General features: G+C 46.4%; 1 protein-coding gene across 5 annotated transcripts in view; it reads right to left on the bottom strand.

Annotated features, from left to right (window-relative positions):
- Positions 1-284: 284 nt before the first annotated feature.
- Positions 285-16,486, bottom strand: part of LOC122927369 (PH and SEC7 domain-containing protein 1-like) — a 60,107-nt gene continuing 43,905 nt past the window's right edge. For all 5 annotated transcript variants that reach the window (XM_044279157.1, XM_044279156.1, XM_044279160.1 and 2 more), the window contains exons 7-16: positions 15,524-15,636; positions 15,390-15,448; positions 13,539-13,628; positions 10,748-10,791; positions 9,355-9,524; positions 8,859-8,929; positions 5,243-5,388; positions 3,993-4,137; positions 3,311-3,454; positions 285-1,292 (exon numbers count right to left, since the gene is read on the bottom strand). In XM_044279157.1, the coding sequence (XP_044135092.1) occupies positions 1,041-1,292; positions 3,311-3,454; positions 3,993-4,137; positions 5,243-5,388; positions 8,859-8,929; positions 9,355-9,524; positions 10,748-10,791; positions 13,539-13,628; positions 15,390-15,448; positions 15,524-15,636 (1,234 nt within the window). In that variant the 3' untranslated portion in view covers positions 285-1,040. The remainder of the gene's footprint in view (positions 1,293-3,310; positions 3,455-3,992; positions 4,138-5,242; positions 5,389-8,858; positions 8,930-9,354; positions 9,525-10,747; positions 10,792-13,538; positions 13,629-15,389; positions 15,449-15,523; positions 15,637-16,486) is intronic.

Raw genomic sequence — 16,486 nt, forward strand, 5'->3', positions numbered from 1 at the left:
ACCGCCGACATCACCAGTTTACTGGCCTGGGCTATGGATGGGAACGGCATGGTCGCTGTGATGGGGCCAGAACTACTCTTCTCTCTGGCGCATGGCAGGTGTGGTGAGGTTTGTGCATGCACCAGGGTGAAGAACAGTTCTGGCACCATCCACAGTGTAAGGGTCCTTTCACACATCCGTATGCGTTTTGCGGATCTAAGCATTTTGCGGACCGCACATCGCCGGCACTATAATAGGAAATGCCTAATCTTGTCCGCAATTGCGGACAAGAATAGGACATGTTCTATTTTTTTCGGGAACGGAATTGCGAACCCGGAAGTGCGGATCCCCTCATAGAAATGAATGGGTCCGCAATTCGATTCCGCAAAATGCGGAACAGAATTGCGGACCTGTGAATGGACCCTAAGTAACGTCCCATCCATAGCTTTGGCTGGAAGCAAGATTCTCGGAAGAGGAGCATCCTGTGACAGAGCCCTCCGAAGGCTGATCCATGCAATTTTGGAATGGTAAGTATATTACAAAGTTTCTCCTACAGACAATTTGTGTGTCATTAGGGTGCTTTGCGGGACTCCCTGGTTCCTGGGACACCGCTTTCATTACTGGTGATTTTTCTGTTATAGAGGAAATCTTCTTCTTAAATCCTATTCATCAGTAAGTCTACATTAGCTCTTCAGCTTAGTTGTACCACAGCGCCAGCTAGTGGCCAAAACTAGAAGTGCAGATTGACTGTGCCTAGTGAAGGGCCCAGTTCCTAGGTATGAAAATATGAATCCACAGATCTAGACCAAAAAGCCATTCTAGCTAATGTTAACACCCTAGCGTTTGCGCGCACACACACTACCATTAATACTGGTTAAGAATCCCATAGAGTTCCTAGAGTTCCTTCTTGTGTAAGGACACACCATGCACAATCTCGTCAGATTTCCCTTCGCATTGGATATAAAGGCAATCAGTGGTCCCTGTTTATGCTGCACATAGTGAGGTACCATGAAAAGTGCAGGCTTTCCGGCATAAGTTCTGTCCTGAGTTGGGTTCACCGATCACACTAAGTTTTTATTGCGCTTGGGGATAATCCTGCGATACGTTCTCCGCTCGGAGATATTACGTTTGACCTTCACCTCCATGGCAGAACTCTCGGGGTTCAGCGAGGGGCTGGAGTAGGAGCGTTTTAGGCCAGAGCTCTCGTGCTCTCCATCAGGTTCTGTAAGGCGAGACTCTAAGGTCTGGAGGTCTTCACAGCCGTTCTCCATCCGTAGGACTAAAAGCTTCACGTAGGTTTCGTACCTTAATTTCTAGTGGGAGAAAAAAAAAATAAGTGAGTGAAAAAATCCACAAGACCAAATCCTGATAAACCGTATCTGAAGGAGGAATCCCAGAGGTATTACATAACAGCCCTCTGCAGAGTTATGAGACATTGAAGACCCCAGTGAGGCAATGATCTGCGTCCTTATGACGGCACTTCCTGACCTTGTGGTCTGGCAGTTCGGTGGTTCAGTGTTGTCATAGGGAAACTGGTTGGATGTATGAGGTGACTTGTCCACATCCTGACTGATACTGGACTAACATAATTATTCCAAAAAGCTTCCTAAATCCACCTTGGATGTAGAGTGAAGGGGGTGGGATAGCAACATATCGGTCCATGTTATATAAGGACGTCTCAAGTCTGCCCCGATGAGCATCTCTCAGTTCTTACAGAGGGGATCCAGAGTAAGGGACTCACCTCTACGATGACCACATGTGCAAGTAGCTAAAATAGGCAGGGGTTGTCTTCATAAAAAAAAAAATTAAAAAAATTTAAAGGGGTATTACAGTTTTTTTTAATTGTTTATATGGAAATAATATATTTTTTTTTTAGATATACATGTATTTTAAATTTTGCTTGCTTACCTTTCTTGTATCAGGTTGTTGACCCCTATCTGCACAGTAAAATCGTTTAGTCAATTAATCAGTCCTATGTAATGTATCCATGGGCTAACTGAGACACTCTCTGACATGTGCTGGGTCAGCACACAGGACATTCCATGGGAAACCCACATAGGAGTAAAGGTGGACAACACAGTGGCTATTACAACAACTACTTCACTGTATGTGTGGCTGCCTGTTTTCAGGTGATATGCAAAATGCCTGCCTGTCTGTAGGTGATGTTGTCATGTTTTTAATAAAGTTAAAGGGTTTGTCCGGGTTCAGGGCTGAACCCGGACATTCCCATATTTTCACCCTGACAGCCCCACTAAGATGAGCATCGGAGCAGTTCATGCTCTCCCCTTGCCTTGCGCTGGATCACGCAGGGCAAGGACTTGTTTGTTTACCTCCGCACACTGCTAGTTGGAGGCTTCCGCCCAGCAGTGTGTTCGGTGACGTCCCCAGCTCTGATGGGCCGGCTTTAGCGCTGCTCTAGCCGTTTTACATCACCCGTTTTGACATCACTGGGCTCACTGCTGGGCAGAAGCTTCTGCCTGGCAGTCCTAAGGAGAGCCCGGTACGCCACCGGATCTCCTGAAAATGCCTTTCCCCTGCGCAATTCAGCACAGGGCAAAGGAGATCATCAGAGCATTAAATTCTTTTGATGCTTATCTTAGTGGGGCTGTCTGAATGAAAATATAGGTATGTCCGGCTTCAGCCCTTTAACTAAAAACAATTGGTGGCGAACCTATGGCATGGGTGGAAAAAGTCTATGGTGTACCAATATGCCTTAGACTTTTCCTGCCATTCATCAGCGCAGGGTGTACTATGAACAACACAGGCAGCACATTGAGGGTAGGCAGGATATTATAGCTAAATGATAAATTACATTGAAGATATACTATATTGGTATTCATTGCCATTGCATTCTTGGCACTTTGCGATAAATAAGTGGGTGGTAGGGTTGCAGTTTGGGCACTCGGTCTCTAAAAGGTTCACCATCACTGTTCTATACAGACATTGACGGACATGATAAGAATGCTGCTGTAGGCGGTAATACTGTGTGTACTGTATACATATGTGCGGCATCTCAATAAACTATTCATGAATGCCAAAGATCACGTGACAGGATTGAGGGTCACATGACTGACACCATCTTTAGTCCTATTAAGATGTCTTACAGATACATTTTACAGGACTAAAATGGGCCATACCATTTTTTTTTTCTGTAGAGAGAGGCTATTGTGCGAATATAATAAAAGGTCTGGGAGCAAAATTCTGAATACATGTATATTAGAAAATTGTATAAAGAAATAAATGTAATAATAAATGTGCATTAAAACCGGAATATCTCTTTAACAGAAAATCTGAAGCTCATGCGCAGAGATAGAGAAAAATCCAAACAAACCTCAAAACGCAAGTAGTCTCCTCGCAGGTGATAGTCCTCCCATTCTCGCGTTTTGCTCTTGGAGTCTGGAAGATTCCGCTGATGCTCTGTCAGGTCATCTGTAAACCTGTCCATCAAGGATTCATGGGACTGAAGTTGCTCTTCCTGTGGAGATCAATAGATATCATTACATACGACATCCCACTAAATCTCTACATCCTCAAAAAGTCAACCTGGTTCACGTAAGGAAAACTGCAATCCATTGTAACATGGGGCAGAATATCCAACAGCAGTGATGGTGAGTTCGCAGTGTTCGCCAGCGAACACATGCGGGCTGCCATCTTTAGTAAGGTAGACTCACCCGTCCGGCGAGGCACAGGTAAGCCCTTACCTGTGCCGGGAGCCGGTCTGAAATGAAATGCGGTCACCGGGAGCAGGCAGTTCCGAGAACAGCCGTCGGGGGCCTTCATCGGGCTGTTCTCGGAACTGCCTGCTCCCAGTGACCGCATTTGATTTCAGACAGGCTTGCGGCACAGGTAAGGGCTTACCTGTGCATCGCCGGACGGGTGAGTCTAACCTTACTAAAGATGGCAGCCCCCATGTGTTCGCTGGCGAACACTGTGAACTGACCATTACTGTCCAACAGTCCGCCATTCCATGCGTCACTGTGGTAGGCTCTGGCAGTTTTTATATTAGCACCTACCAGGTCCAGTTTACATGCAGCGGAGGGAAGGATGGGTCTGTAAAATCTTCTTTGGGAACCGACAGCAGCTGGAAATGGCGGTGATGAAAACATAGCTGCCACCAAGTTAATACGGATCATCCATGAGTTCATCTCTTCTGGTGTCCTAATGAGAGCAAAAAAATAAAAAAAATTACGACTGTGGACAATTAAGGAAAAATACATTTTACTGTATGTTCCTCTGTCCTTTTTAAAGGGCTAAACTGGCTTATCCCCCACTGACTTCCATTAAAAAAAGCAAAAAAGTAGCAAACGCATACCGGCCTGACACAGGCCAAATGCATGAAGCCCTGTGGATACATTTGAGTTATACCCCACAACGTGACCGAAGCCTAAAACGTACAAACAATTTCATCAAATAATGACATCACTGAGAAACATCAGAAGCTGTAACTGGCGTGGTCTGAAACGCTCACTAGCGCAAATATAAGCCCCGCGCCCCTTTATGTGCCCCTCTTCACTTCTTCAAAGTGACCAAATGTTTAGCTTAAAGCTGCAGACCCTCTATTATAGCGATCGGTGGCCTGACCACCATGAATGACAACTTGAGACAAGTCTCCATGGACATTGCAAGAAGTTATAGTCACACTTTAAAGCGTCGTGCACACGGCCGTGTTTTACGGTCCATAAATCGCGGATCCGCCAAACACGGATGCTGCCCGGGTGCAGGCTGCTATTTTCTTTTTCGTTTCCATAGAAATTTCCCGTCCTTGTCTGCAAAATGGACAAGAATAGGAGATGTTCTATCTTTTTTGTGGGGGCCACGGAACGGATGTGTGAATGCGGATAGCCTATTCTGTGATGTCCGCATCTTTTGCGGCCTTCTGGAAATGTGTGGGTCCTTATCCGATCCGCAAACAATGTGAATCGGATGCGGAACAAACATACAGTTGTGTGCATGAGCCCTAAGCAACATCTGTAGAGTTCAGATACACCAAATACACCGGAACCAGCAGAACTCTTACTTTGGGTGTGAAAAGACCCACATTTTATCCATATGCATATACTGCAATGAAAATAACTCCAGAAAATTACTAAAGACCGTGACAAAGCAGAACGAGGGACAGTGTATGTACTCTCAGTATGGCGTCTAGTGGGTACGGTGTGGGGTGGTCTTGCTAGCCTAGTGCTTGATGTAATAAATGTTATATTGTTGGTCATTTTTCGTTGATCATACATTTTTGTGTTCCACGCGGGTAGATATTACTCACTGAGTCTGGAAGAGGAACACGCGCCAGTCGGCGGTCTGCAGCCGGAAGACGTTGGGTCTCTTGGTGTACTCGCTGGCTCTCTCGGCCAGAGAATGATGCACACTGATCACCTCCTCAGGAAAATGGAAGTCAGACCTGTACTCATCCTGCCCAAAAGACAGAAGGCAACTCGGTATAACAAAGGTTACGCTATTGTTGAGATAGTAAAACTTTTTTTTCCCTAAGCCAAACTTGCCGAACTGATGATCGCCAAAAAACAAAGGAGAAACTTTCACCATAGACAGAGACTTTCAACTAGCGAGCACTTTGGTACTATACATATAGATGCATGGATTATCCAGATGACATATGGTGTCAGCTATGTTCCGTGCATCAATAGCCAGATGTAAGGGTACACCATCAGTTTTTTATTCTGCATCCATTTTCTGGCAGTTTGTCCTTTGTAGTTCACTGGCTTTTATTTTTTAAACCCAACCTCCGCAGTGCCCTCAGTATACCTTATGCCCCAATAGAGCCCCCTAGAGACTCAATGGCCCCCCATTTGCCCAAGTATATCTAAGCGCCCCCACATGGTGTCCTAGTATATCTAAGCGCCCCCACATGGTGTCCTAGTATATCCAAGTACCCCCAAATAGTGTCCCAGTATATCCAAGTGACCCCCACATAGTGCCCCAGTATATCTAAGTGACCCCCACATAGTGCCCAATATATCTAAGTGCCCCCCACATAGTGCCCAGTATATCTAAGTGCCCCCCACATAGTGCCCAGTATATCTAAGTGCCCCCCACATAGTGCCCAGTATATCTAAGTGCCCCCCACATAGTGCCCAGTATATCTAAGTGCCCCCCACATAGTGCCCAGTATATCTAAGTGCCCCCCACATAGTGCCCAGTATATCTAAGTGCCCCCCACATAGTGCCCAGTATATCTAAGCGCCCCCACATGGTGTCCTAGTATATCCAAGTGACCCCCACATAGTGCCCCAGTATATCCAAGTGACCCCCACATAGTGCCCCAGTATATCTAAGTGACCCCCACATAGTGCCCAATATATCTAAGTGCCCCCCACATAGTGCCCAGTATATCTAAGTGCCCCCCACATAGTGCCCAGTAGATCTAAGTGCCCCCCACATAGTGCCCAGTAGATCTAAGTGCCCCCCACATAGTGCCCAGTAGATCTAAGTGCCCCCCACATAGTGCCCAGTAGATCTAAGTGCCCCCCACATAGTGCCCAGTAGATCTAAGTGCCCCCCACATAGTGCCCAGTAGATCTAAGTGCCCCCCACATAGTGCCCAGTAGATCTAAGTGCCCCCCACATAGTGCCCAGTAGATCTAAGTGCCCCCCACATAGTGCCCAGTAGATCTAAGTGCCCCCCACATAGTGCCCAGTAGATCTAAGTGCCCCCCACATAGTGCCCAGTAGATCTAAGTGCCCCCCACATAGTGCCCAGTAGATCTAAGTGCCCCCCACATAGTGCCCAGTAGATCTAAGTGCCCCCCACATAGTGCCCAGTAGATCTAAGTGCCCCCCACATAGTGCCCAGTATATCTAAGTGCCCCCCACATAGTGCCCAGTATATCTAAGTGCCCCCCACATAGTGCCCAGTATATCTAAGTGCCCCCCACATAGTGCCCAGTATATCTAAGTGCCCCCCACATAGTGCCCAGTATATCTAAGTGCCCCCCACATAGTGCCCAGTATATCTAAGTGCCCCCCACATAGTGCCCAGTATATCTAAGTGCCCCCCACATAGTGCCCAGTATATCTAAGTGCCCCCCACATAGTGCCCAGTATATCTAAGTGCCCCCCACATAGTGCCCAGTATATCTAAGTGCCCCCCACATAGTGCCCAGTATATCTAAGTGCCCCCCACATAGTGCCCAGTATATCTAAGTGCCCCCCACATAGTGCCCAGTAGATCTAAGTGCCCCCCACATAGTGCCCAGTATATCTAAGTGCCCCCCACATAGTGCCCAGTATATCTAAGTGCCCCCCACATAGTGCCCAGTATATCTAAGTGCCCCCCACATAGTGCCCAGTATATCTAAGTGCCCCCCACATAGTGCCCAGTATATCTAAGTGCCCCCCACATAGTGCCCAGTATATCCAAGTGCCCCCCACATAGTGCCCAGTATATCCAAGTGCCCCCCACATAGTGCCCAGTATATCCAAGTGCCCCCCACATAGTGCCCAGTATATCCAAGTGCCCCCCACATAGTGCCCAGTATATCCAAGTGCCCCCCACATAGTGCCCAGTATATCCAAGTGCCCCCCACATAGTGCCCAGTATATCCAAGTGCCCCCCACATAGTGCCCAGTATATCTAAGTACCCCCCACATAGTGCCCAGTATATTTAAGTGCCCCCCACATAGTGCCCAGTATATTTAAGTGCCCCCCACATAGTACCCAGTATACATATCTAATTTTTGCATCCATGCCTGGTTTTGGAAGAATAAAACTGCATGAAAATGCAATGTATGAACAAGGTCTAATAATACTCCTCTGTAAAATGACACCAATCACCAGTAAGAAAAGAAAAAATAAAGGATCTAATGCCGAATTATAACCGTTTCTGATTGATATATCATGTGTCTCAGATTGTACGTTCTAATCTAATGCTACAACCTTTTTTCTACCCTGTATTTATTTATCCCCCTGATGAACGGGGGGTTTGGGGAAACGCGATGGAAATGTCTAGGGTAATGAAAGGGTGAGCAAGGATAGGCACGAGACCACAGGCCACCCACCACCAGGGTGTTCCTGTGGGTTGAGGCATTAGTTGGGGTCCATACAGGGACAACTTTTCCCACGCGCATCCCTGAATCTATATCCCCCCCTCCTTTGGAATTATGTTGTTTTGAATTGACAGAGTAGTATAGGGTTTTGTATCTATTGTTGGCTTTGTAGGACTTGGAAGTGTTTCTATTATCCAAAAAGTAGTATTAAAGGTTAAGCTTTAAACTCCTGCTCTCTGTGATTCAATTATTCTTGTGGTCAGCGTCCGCAGAACAGCTGCAGCCTTGGTGCATATAGGTCTGCTCTCTGCAATGCAATTGTGATTCTGCAGGAATTGACATATTGAGATATAGTCTTGTGACGCTATATAATTTCTTTTATGACCACAAAAAAAACCTCATTCTCTAGTCACATGTTACTCTCTACCATCTGCCACTAGGGTCTTGCTACATACACTATCAGACGAATGCTCATATGCCCCCCCCCCCCCGGCTCAGAGTGCATGTGTTGTTGGTAGGTTGTGAAGAGTAAGTCACCACCAGAGACCTCTGTTGGTGGATTTTGTCCCTTGAGAACAAAAATGCAGACATGTGTCCCTTGATAATAAAAATGCAGACATGCCTTATCATTCTCCCCCCCACCCCCAATAAATGTTCTCTGTTGGGGGAGAGCTGAGACACCACCCTGCACTTTAGCCTGCTGGTCCCACATTCATATAAAGTATATGGGCACTCGGACTGTATAGCCCCACAGCTCCTTTGCTTTAGTTACTAGTGGGGGTCATAGCACACGATCTCCCATTAATGAGACATAATACGCAAAGTATAAAACGAGTGCAGACTGCAGTTCTCAATATAGCCAACAGAGGGAGTCATACCTTTAACAAGAAGAGCAGCATCCCCTTCAATACCGCGTGAAAGGATTTCCAGCCTCGTTTTCCCCATGGAGCTAGGACATTAGCAAAAGTACAAAAAAAAGTTGCTTGAAAACAACAACACCAATAATCACATAACGCAGACAGCACAACTATCACCCTCGCCGTCTTCATACTTCACTACTACCCTAACAATATGTGCTGCCCTTTATAATCCATCTTGTAGGGAGGGTCTCACACGCCATTGAGGATTTCGGGGCAACACATACTTTGTTAACGGAAAGAGTAGAAACAAGACCTGCAGTAATAGGGTCCATCGCGGTTTCCAGGGTTTTCATCAGAGCAGTCTGCAGCGCTATACCTGCTGGAACCATGGCAGACCCCATTAAAACCAAGGGGGCTCACAAAAGTCAGATGAGACTGCACGATGCTTTTTTTTTTTACGTATATCGCAATATTCTAGTGTGTCATTTTAACATGTATACTGGTGGCGACTTACTTTTCTTTCCATCAGCATCAGCGTGCACTTTACGGCAGAGCACTCCTTGTTTGTACACCGGAGCATCTGGGTCAGGAGCAGGTATGTCCACAAAAGGGTTGCTTCTTTTCCGAACAGACATAAGACTCTCGGGTCTTGTAAGTCGGGTGTTGGGCAGTCTTTCTTCATTCCTGAAATAAAAAGGAACATTAGGTAAAGAAGGCACAAAAGGGAACAAAAAGCTAAACCCTGGCTCTGGCCCAATGAGATCATATGTCATAAATCTATGATCAGCAAGTGGCTGCCCATCAGCCTCCCAGTGATCCCAAGAAAGGGACAGTCCGGTCTCTTGTCCGTGACACTTGAGCATGGGACTGGGCTCTGCTTATTCTGGAAAACGTCCTTGAAAAGGGGTTGTCCCATCAGGGCTTATGGATTTCATAGACAGTGGTCCCCGGCTCTTTTAGCCAAAGTAGGGAGCCACTAACAAGGTCCTTCTAGGGCCACCCATAATGGGCATTCATCATTTACTCCAAAACACCAGTAATTGTCTGGCAGCTGTCTAACATCATGTCCTCTCTGCATCTTAAACGGAACCTCTCAAAAACTGAACTTCTTGTCTTATCCCCCTTCGACTAACTCGCCAAACTTGATATTTCAATTTCGGGCTGCGGCACTAAAATAACTCCTGGGCAGCACGCCCCCTGTCTTGGGGTCATGTTTGACTCGGGTCTTTCAAAAAACAGAACAGATCAGGAAAGAAACAACGGACGTGTCAAGACTTCTTTTGAGCTGCACCTACTCTCTGGAACGCTCTGCTCAGGAATATCAGCTCAATTCTCAACTTCTCCACCTTCAAACCTGACTTAAAAACACATCTTTTCCGGCAAGCTTCCTAAACAGACTCTTCCCCGAGTAACCCCCCCCCCCCCAATCCTCACACCTGAACTCCATCTTCTGATGGTAATCCCCACACCCAAAGCACTGGCACACACAGCTCGGCCTACACTACTTTCAGTACAGAGATGGATGCACCACTTCATATAACAATTAACTACCTTCTGTGTCACTCCCACTTCCTCATAGATTGTAAGCTCTTGCGAGCAGGGCCCTCATTCCTAGTGGATCAGTTGTATATTAGCCGGTAACTTTGTGATGTCTGTTTTGTACATGGACCCTCTGATCTATAAAACGCTGCAGAATATGGTTGCGTTATAGAAATAAAGATTATTATAAAGGTGGCCATGTGATAACTGCCCCTGTGGTGGCCGCTTCCTTCTGAATCCACTACCTAAAGCCTACAGTCCTTCTGCATCCACGTATATATGGAAGCCCGGCCCTTGACATGTCTTTTAGCATCAAGCATGAGACTCTTGGCTTAAAATACATTGGCAGGAGGCCACAGTCTACTTACACGGCCCATTCCAACTTCTCAGTACGGATCGAGTTGTACAAACCCTGCAAAAAATCCAAAGCAATGATATGGAGAAACCTTACTTCATATTAAGTGAATATAGTATTCATTCCGGGGTAATCAGATCACATCAGATCATAGCTTCCTTATGAACAGAAGCCGTGACCCCAGTGTGAACAGAGTTAAACCAAGTTACCTGCATGCTATCCTATTTTTTGGGCAGACAAGATGACAAAAAAATGGCGAATCGTGCAGTCTTTATTTACTTTCTTTCTGTTATGGCGTTCACCGCATAGGAGATATTTTTTATATTTTAATAGTTTGGACTTTTCAGACGTTGTGATCCGTAATATGTATATATGTTTATATATTTTATATGTAAAATTGGGAAAGGGGGGATTAAAACTTTATATTTTTTTTTTTACTTTGGCCACCTTAGGGGGCTAGAACCCTTGTCCTTTTCACCCTGATAGATCTCTATTAGGATGAATAGGACCTCACACTCTCCCTGCTGCCCTGTGCTTTGTGCACACAACAGCAGGGAGATTACCATGGCAGCCAGGGCTTCAGTAGCGTCCTGGCTGCCATGGTAACCGATCGGAGCCCCGCGATTTTACTGCTGGGGCTCCGAACGGAAGCTGCCACTGCCACCAATGAAGAGGGGAGGGAAAAGGAACATGTGGCCACTGCCACCAATGATTTCATACTAGGGGGTTGGGGGGGGGTCGCACTGCACCACCAATGATTTAATACTGTGGGGCTTGGGGGCGCACTGCACCACCAACGATTTATTACTAAGGGGGGAGCGCACTGCACCACCAACGATTTAATACTGTGGGGCTTGGGGGCGCACTGCACCACCAACGATTTAATACTGGGGGGGGGGGGGGAAGGGGGGCGCACTGCGCCACCAATGTTTTTAAACCATTAATACAAATACAGGAGGCACATGAGGCGTTAACTGCCGCTGATCGTAGCTCCCTGTCATAAGAGGTTGGGTGCTGGCTATGTGATTCTATTTGTATTAATGGGTTACTTATCTTCATTGGTGGCGCAGTGGCCACAGTCCCTCCCCTTCTCCGCCCCTCTCTTCTCTCACTGGTGGCAGCGGCGGCAGCAGCACAGGGGCAGAGACTGCTTCCTTCTCCCTAGTGCTGCTGAGGGAACATGGCGCGCGCCGAGAGCAGCGCATGCCATGTTCTCTGATACTAGGCTGCGCAGTAGCACAGCCTAGTATTAGTAAATGGCAAATCCCGGTATCGAATTGAATCAATACCGGTACAAAAGTATTGATAATTCGATACCCGGTGCAACCCTATTTCACACTTTGATTGTCTCCCTCTTTGAATCATGTGTAGCAATGGGGGGTGTTTAGCTGAAGAAGCAGGACCTAAAGGGGTTGTTCCATCTCAATATTTGGGGCATATCGCTAGGATATGCCACAAATGTCAGATAGCTGTGGGTCCCACCTCTGGGACCTGCTCTTATAACCAGAATGGAGCCCTTGAAGTTAAGAAGAGCACACAGCACATGCGTGGCGTCCGCTCCATTCACTGCTATGAGACTTTTCGAAAATAGCTGAGCATGCACGCTCAGCTGGAAGTCCCATAGCAATGAATGGAAAGCTCACTGTGCAAGCACCGCTACTTCACCACTATGGGACTACCAGAAATAGCTGAGTCAGTGCTTTTCAATTTTTTAAATCTACATAGCGATCAATGGAACGTGGCTGAAGAACGTACGAATGCTCTCCCTTCACTTTGCGGACTCCATTTTGGAGATAGAAGCCAGTCCCAGAGGTGGGACCTGCACCTATCTGATATATAAAAGCAATATGTCATAAATGTTGAGATGGGACAACCCCTTTATGGTACCAATACATATTTGTTAAAATTAAAAAAATTGGATGGTTTTAACCAAAATAACTCTTTGCCCCATGTCAGTGAACATCTATGACCAGTGTGAGGGACTGTTACGACTAATATGGACTCAAATGTTTATTGCTGTGCCGACGTAATGATCGTTCACCAGACGATCATTAGTTGTAAGGTTGCTGCACCTGCCTCTGCCTAATCTGTATGACCCCCTTTGGACTTGTTTTTCATGTACAGAAAGAGGAGCGTGCAAAGTGCAGGAGGCCGGCAGCTGCTTATTCTCTTTTCTTTGCTTCGCCGAGCATGCACGTTTATGGTGGAGTTGGTAAAAATCTCTGCTGGCCAAACCAGTGCTCAGTGTATGATCACCTTCAGCTGAAGAGAAATCAGTGCCCAAGGAAAATAATTTACTTAAAAGGGTTTTTTCCATCTCAGACATTGGGGACACATTGCTAGGATATGCCCCCATTGTCTGATAGGCGTGGGTCCCACCTCTGGGACAGTCACCTACACTGAGAAAGGAGCTTGGAAAGTTCTGGAGGGTGCACTGCGCGTGGGCAGCCGCCCTTCATTCATTTCTACGAGGCCGCTGAAAATAGCCAAGCACTGGCTTGGCTATTTTGGTCGGCCCCATAGAAATGAATTGGAGTGGTGGCCACACAATCGCAATGTGCTCCTGTTCACTACTTCGGGGAGAGCACTTGGTGGTGGGCGGACCCTGGAAAACCTTCAGCCACCACCGTCGCAGCTCCGTTCTCAGTGTAGGTGCGGGTCCCAGAGGTGGGACCTGCACCTATTAGACAATGGGGGCATATCCTAGCGATATGCCCCCATTGTCTCAGATGGGAAAACCCCTTTAAGGCTTTTTTTTTTTTTTTTTTTTGCAGCCAGTACATAAAGGAAGAAGGGTCCTGTACCTTCAGAAGCTCCCGTGGAAAATTGCTGCCATCATTCATACCGTCAAGATTATTAATAAATTCTGGTAACGTCATGCTCCTCCCGATATTCTAAAGAGAGAAACAAAAACATAGTGGGCATGCAGCTAAACTGTCCAACCTAGCGTGGTAAAGGATGTGATGGTGGCTGTGTGGTCAACATGGAGGACCATTGTGGAAACAGAACTGTAGGGGCGAACATGCAGCTCCATGGCTACTTATGTACTGTAATCATACCAATGTGTAGGTTCCCTTTAAGGAGGAGGTTTCAGCTAGCTGAAGGAGTTGCAGCCACATCACCTTCACCGCTTACCAAGCACAGCGCCACACATTCTATAGTGGTTGTGCCTGGTACTGCAGCTCTAAGCAGTAGAATGTGAATGGGACTAAACTGCAACACGGATGCACAAAATATCTGTCCCTCTGGCCTTACGTCCCTCCAGAATGAAAAGCCAGAGAGAAACTAATGGCACAACTGGTCCCATACTTTCTTACGGGGACAATGTTGTGTCCACTGAGATCAGTCCTTCCGCTCGACTTCTCCCGGAGCCAGACGCCAGAACTTTGATACCAGTTGTGTCTGGCAGAGGCCACACACATTGATGAACATAGGCCAAACTAGAGTTTTGATTAAATTCCGATACCATAAAAAACGTATTGTGATACTAAATACCACGCGGAAAAAATTAAACCCCAAAAAAGCTGCGTGCATTCAACATTTTATGGAACGTCCGGCCCATAAGAGAACTGTCCTATCCTATTTTTTAGGGGAACAAGGTGATTAAAAAATGGCGAATTGGGCGTTTTTTTTTTTTTGTTACGGCGTTCACTGCATCGGAGATATTTTTTAATATTTTGATAGTTTGGACTTTTTGGGACACAGCGATATGTAATATGTTTTTTTTTATTGTTTATATATTTTATATGTAAAATTGGTAAAGGGGGCGATTTAAACTTTTAATATTTTGGTGTTTTTTTAAACTTACACTTTACACTGTCCCTGTGCTTTGTGCATAGTGCACACAGCAGCAGGGAGATTACCATGGCAGCCACTAATGATTATAATACTGGGAAAGGGGCGCCACCAATGAACATAATTAAACCATTAAACCAATACAAATGTAAGCTGCAAGTGCCGGAGGTATCACATACCCGTCACCTGGCCTCTATGACAGGGCGCTGCGATCCCCACCAATTAACCCCTCGGGTGTGGCACCTGAGGGGTTAATTGCCACGGTTCAGTGGATCGCTGTGCCCGGTCATTGAGGCCGGGTATGTGATACCGCCGGCCTACATTTCTATTAATGGTTTAATTACGTTCATTGGTGGCGCAGTGGCCACAGCCCCTCCTCCTCAGTACTATCTCTTCATCGGTGGCAGCGGTAGCCACGTAGTACAGCCTAGAATCTAAAAATAACAAATTCCAGTATCGAATCAATCCAGGTTGGATTGGATATCGATAGTTTGATACCCAGTACAACCCTAGGCCAAACCCACAGATTACAGCAGGACTGACTTATCAGGGGGTATGGGGGTGCCCCAACCATCCCTAAATGGCAGATGTCGGAAATAAGAAAGATCAGAAAGTGCATGCCCGATCCTTTGATCTCAAGGGTCAGAGGATTGTTCCCTTGAGCCGATTAAAAACACATACACGCTCGCTGAGCCTGCACGTGTGTAAGGGTGCGAGGAAGAGCCGACAGCTATCTACGGTGTATGGTCCTGGTGGAGCATGGAGCATACTGCATGATTACGGCCTCTGATCGGGCATTAGTATAGAGAGATAACCCCCATCATCACACCCGCACAGATCTAATATCTGGGTGGTATTACCTGTCCATGTAGATCTGAATTGAGCAGCATGAGGGCGCAGGTCATAGTGTGAACAGCATCTGAAAGACAACAGAAATCTGATGAGCTCTGGTCTGGTGTGACCTCAATAGAGCAGACAGGGTCCAGTATTTCACCTGCAGAGCGGAAATCTTTAGGGTTGCAGCTGTGGAAGCGCTTGGAGAAATGGAAGAGGACACGCTCTCGCTCCTGTGTTTCCCCAGTCAGTACCAGTTCCTGCAGCAGAGACCTGAAAATATTAAGGATAGCCATTAGTGGAAAACACAAGGATATCTGATGTATATGGAGAGAAGGCAGGCGACAAAGCTCCGAGGAAAGCACATATTATACCTGACACCCAATGTAATGTCTATACAATTACTGGTGCCTGCCCCATGTTATACCCGACACCCAATGTAATGTAAGCAGTCTATACAATTACTGGTGCCTGCCCCCATGTTATACCTGACACCCAGTGTAATGTCTATACAATTATTGGTGCCTGCCCCCATGTTATACCTGACACCCAATGTAATGTCTATACAATTACTGGTGCCTGCCCTCATGTTATACCTGACACCCAATGTAATGTCTATACAATTACTGGTGTCTGCCCCCATGTTATACCTGACACCCAATGTAATGTCTATACAATTATTGGTGCCTGCCCCCATGTTATACCTGACACCCAATGTAATGTCTATACAATTACTGGTGTCTGCCCCCATGTTATACCTGACACCCAATGTAATGTCTATACAATTATTGGTGCCTGCCCCCATGTTATACCTGACACCCAATGTAATGTCTATACAATTATTGGTGCCTGCCCCCATGTTATACCTGACACCCAATGTAATGTCTATACAATTACTAGTGCCTGCCCCCATGTTATACCTGACACCCAATGTAATGTCAGCAGTCTACACATTTACTGATGCCTGCCCCCATGTTATACCTGACACCCAGTGTAATGTCTACACAATTACTGGTGTCTGCCCCCATGTTATACCTGACACCCAATGTAATGTCTATACAATTACTGGTGCCTGCCCCCATGTTATACCTGACACCCAATGTAATGTCTATACAATTACTGG

This window comes from Bufo gargarizans, chromosome 2, assembly GCF_014858855.1.
Source record: "Bufo gargarizans isolate SCDJY-AF-19 chromosome 2, ASM1485885v1, whole genome shotgun sequence".
In the NCBI taxonomy this organism is placed as follows: domain Eukaryota; kingdom Metazoa; phylum Chordata; class Amphibia; order Anura; family Bufonidae; genus Bufo; species Bufo gargarizans.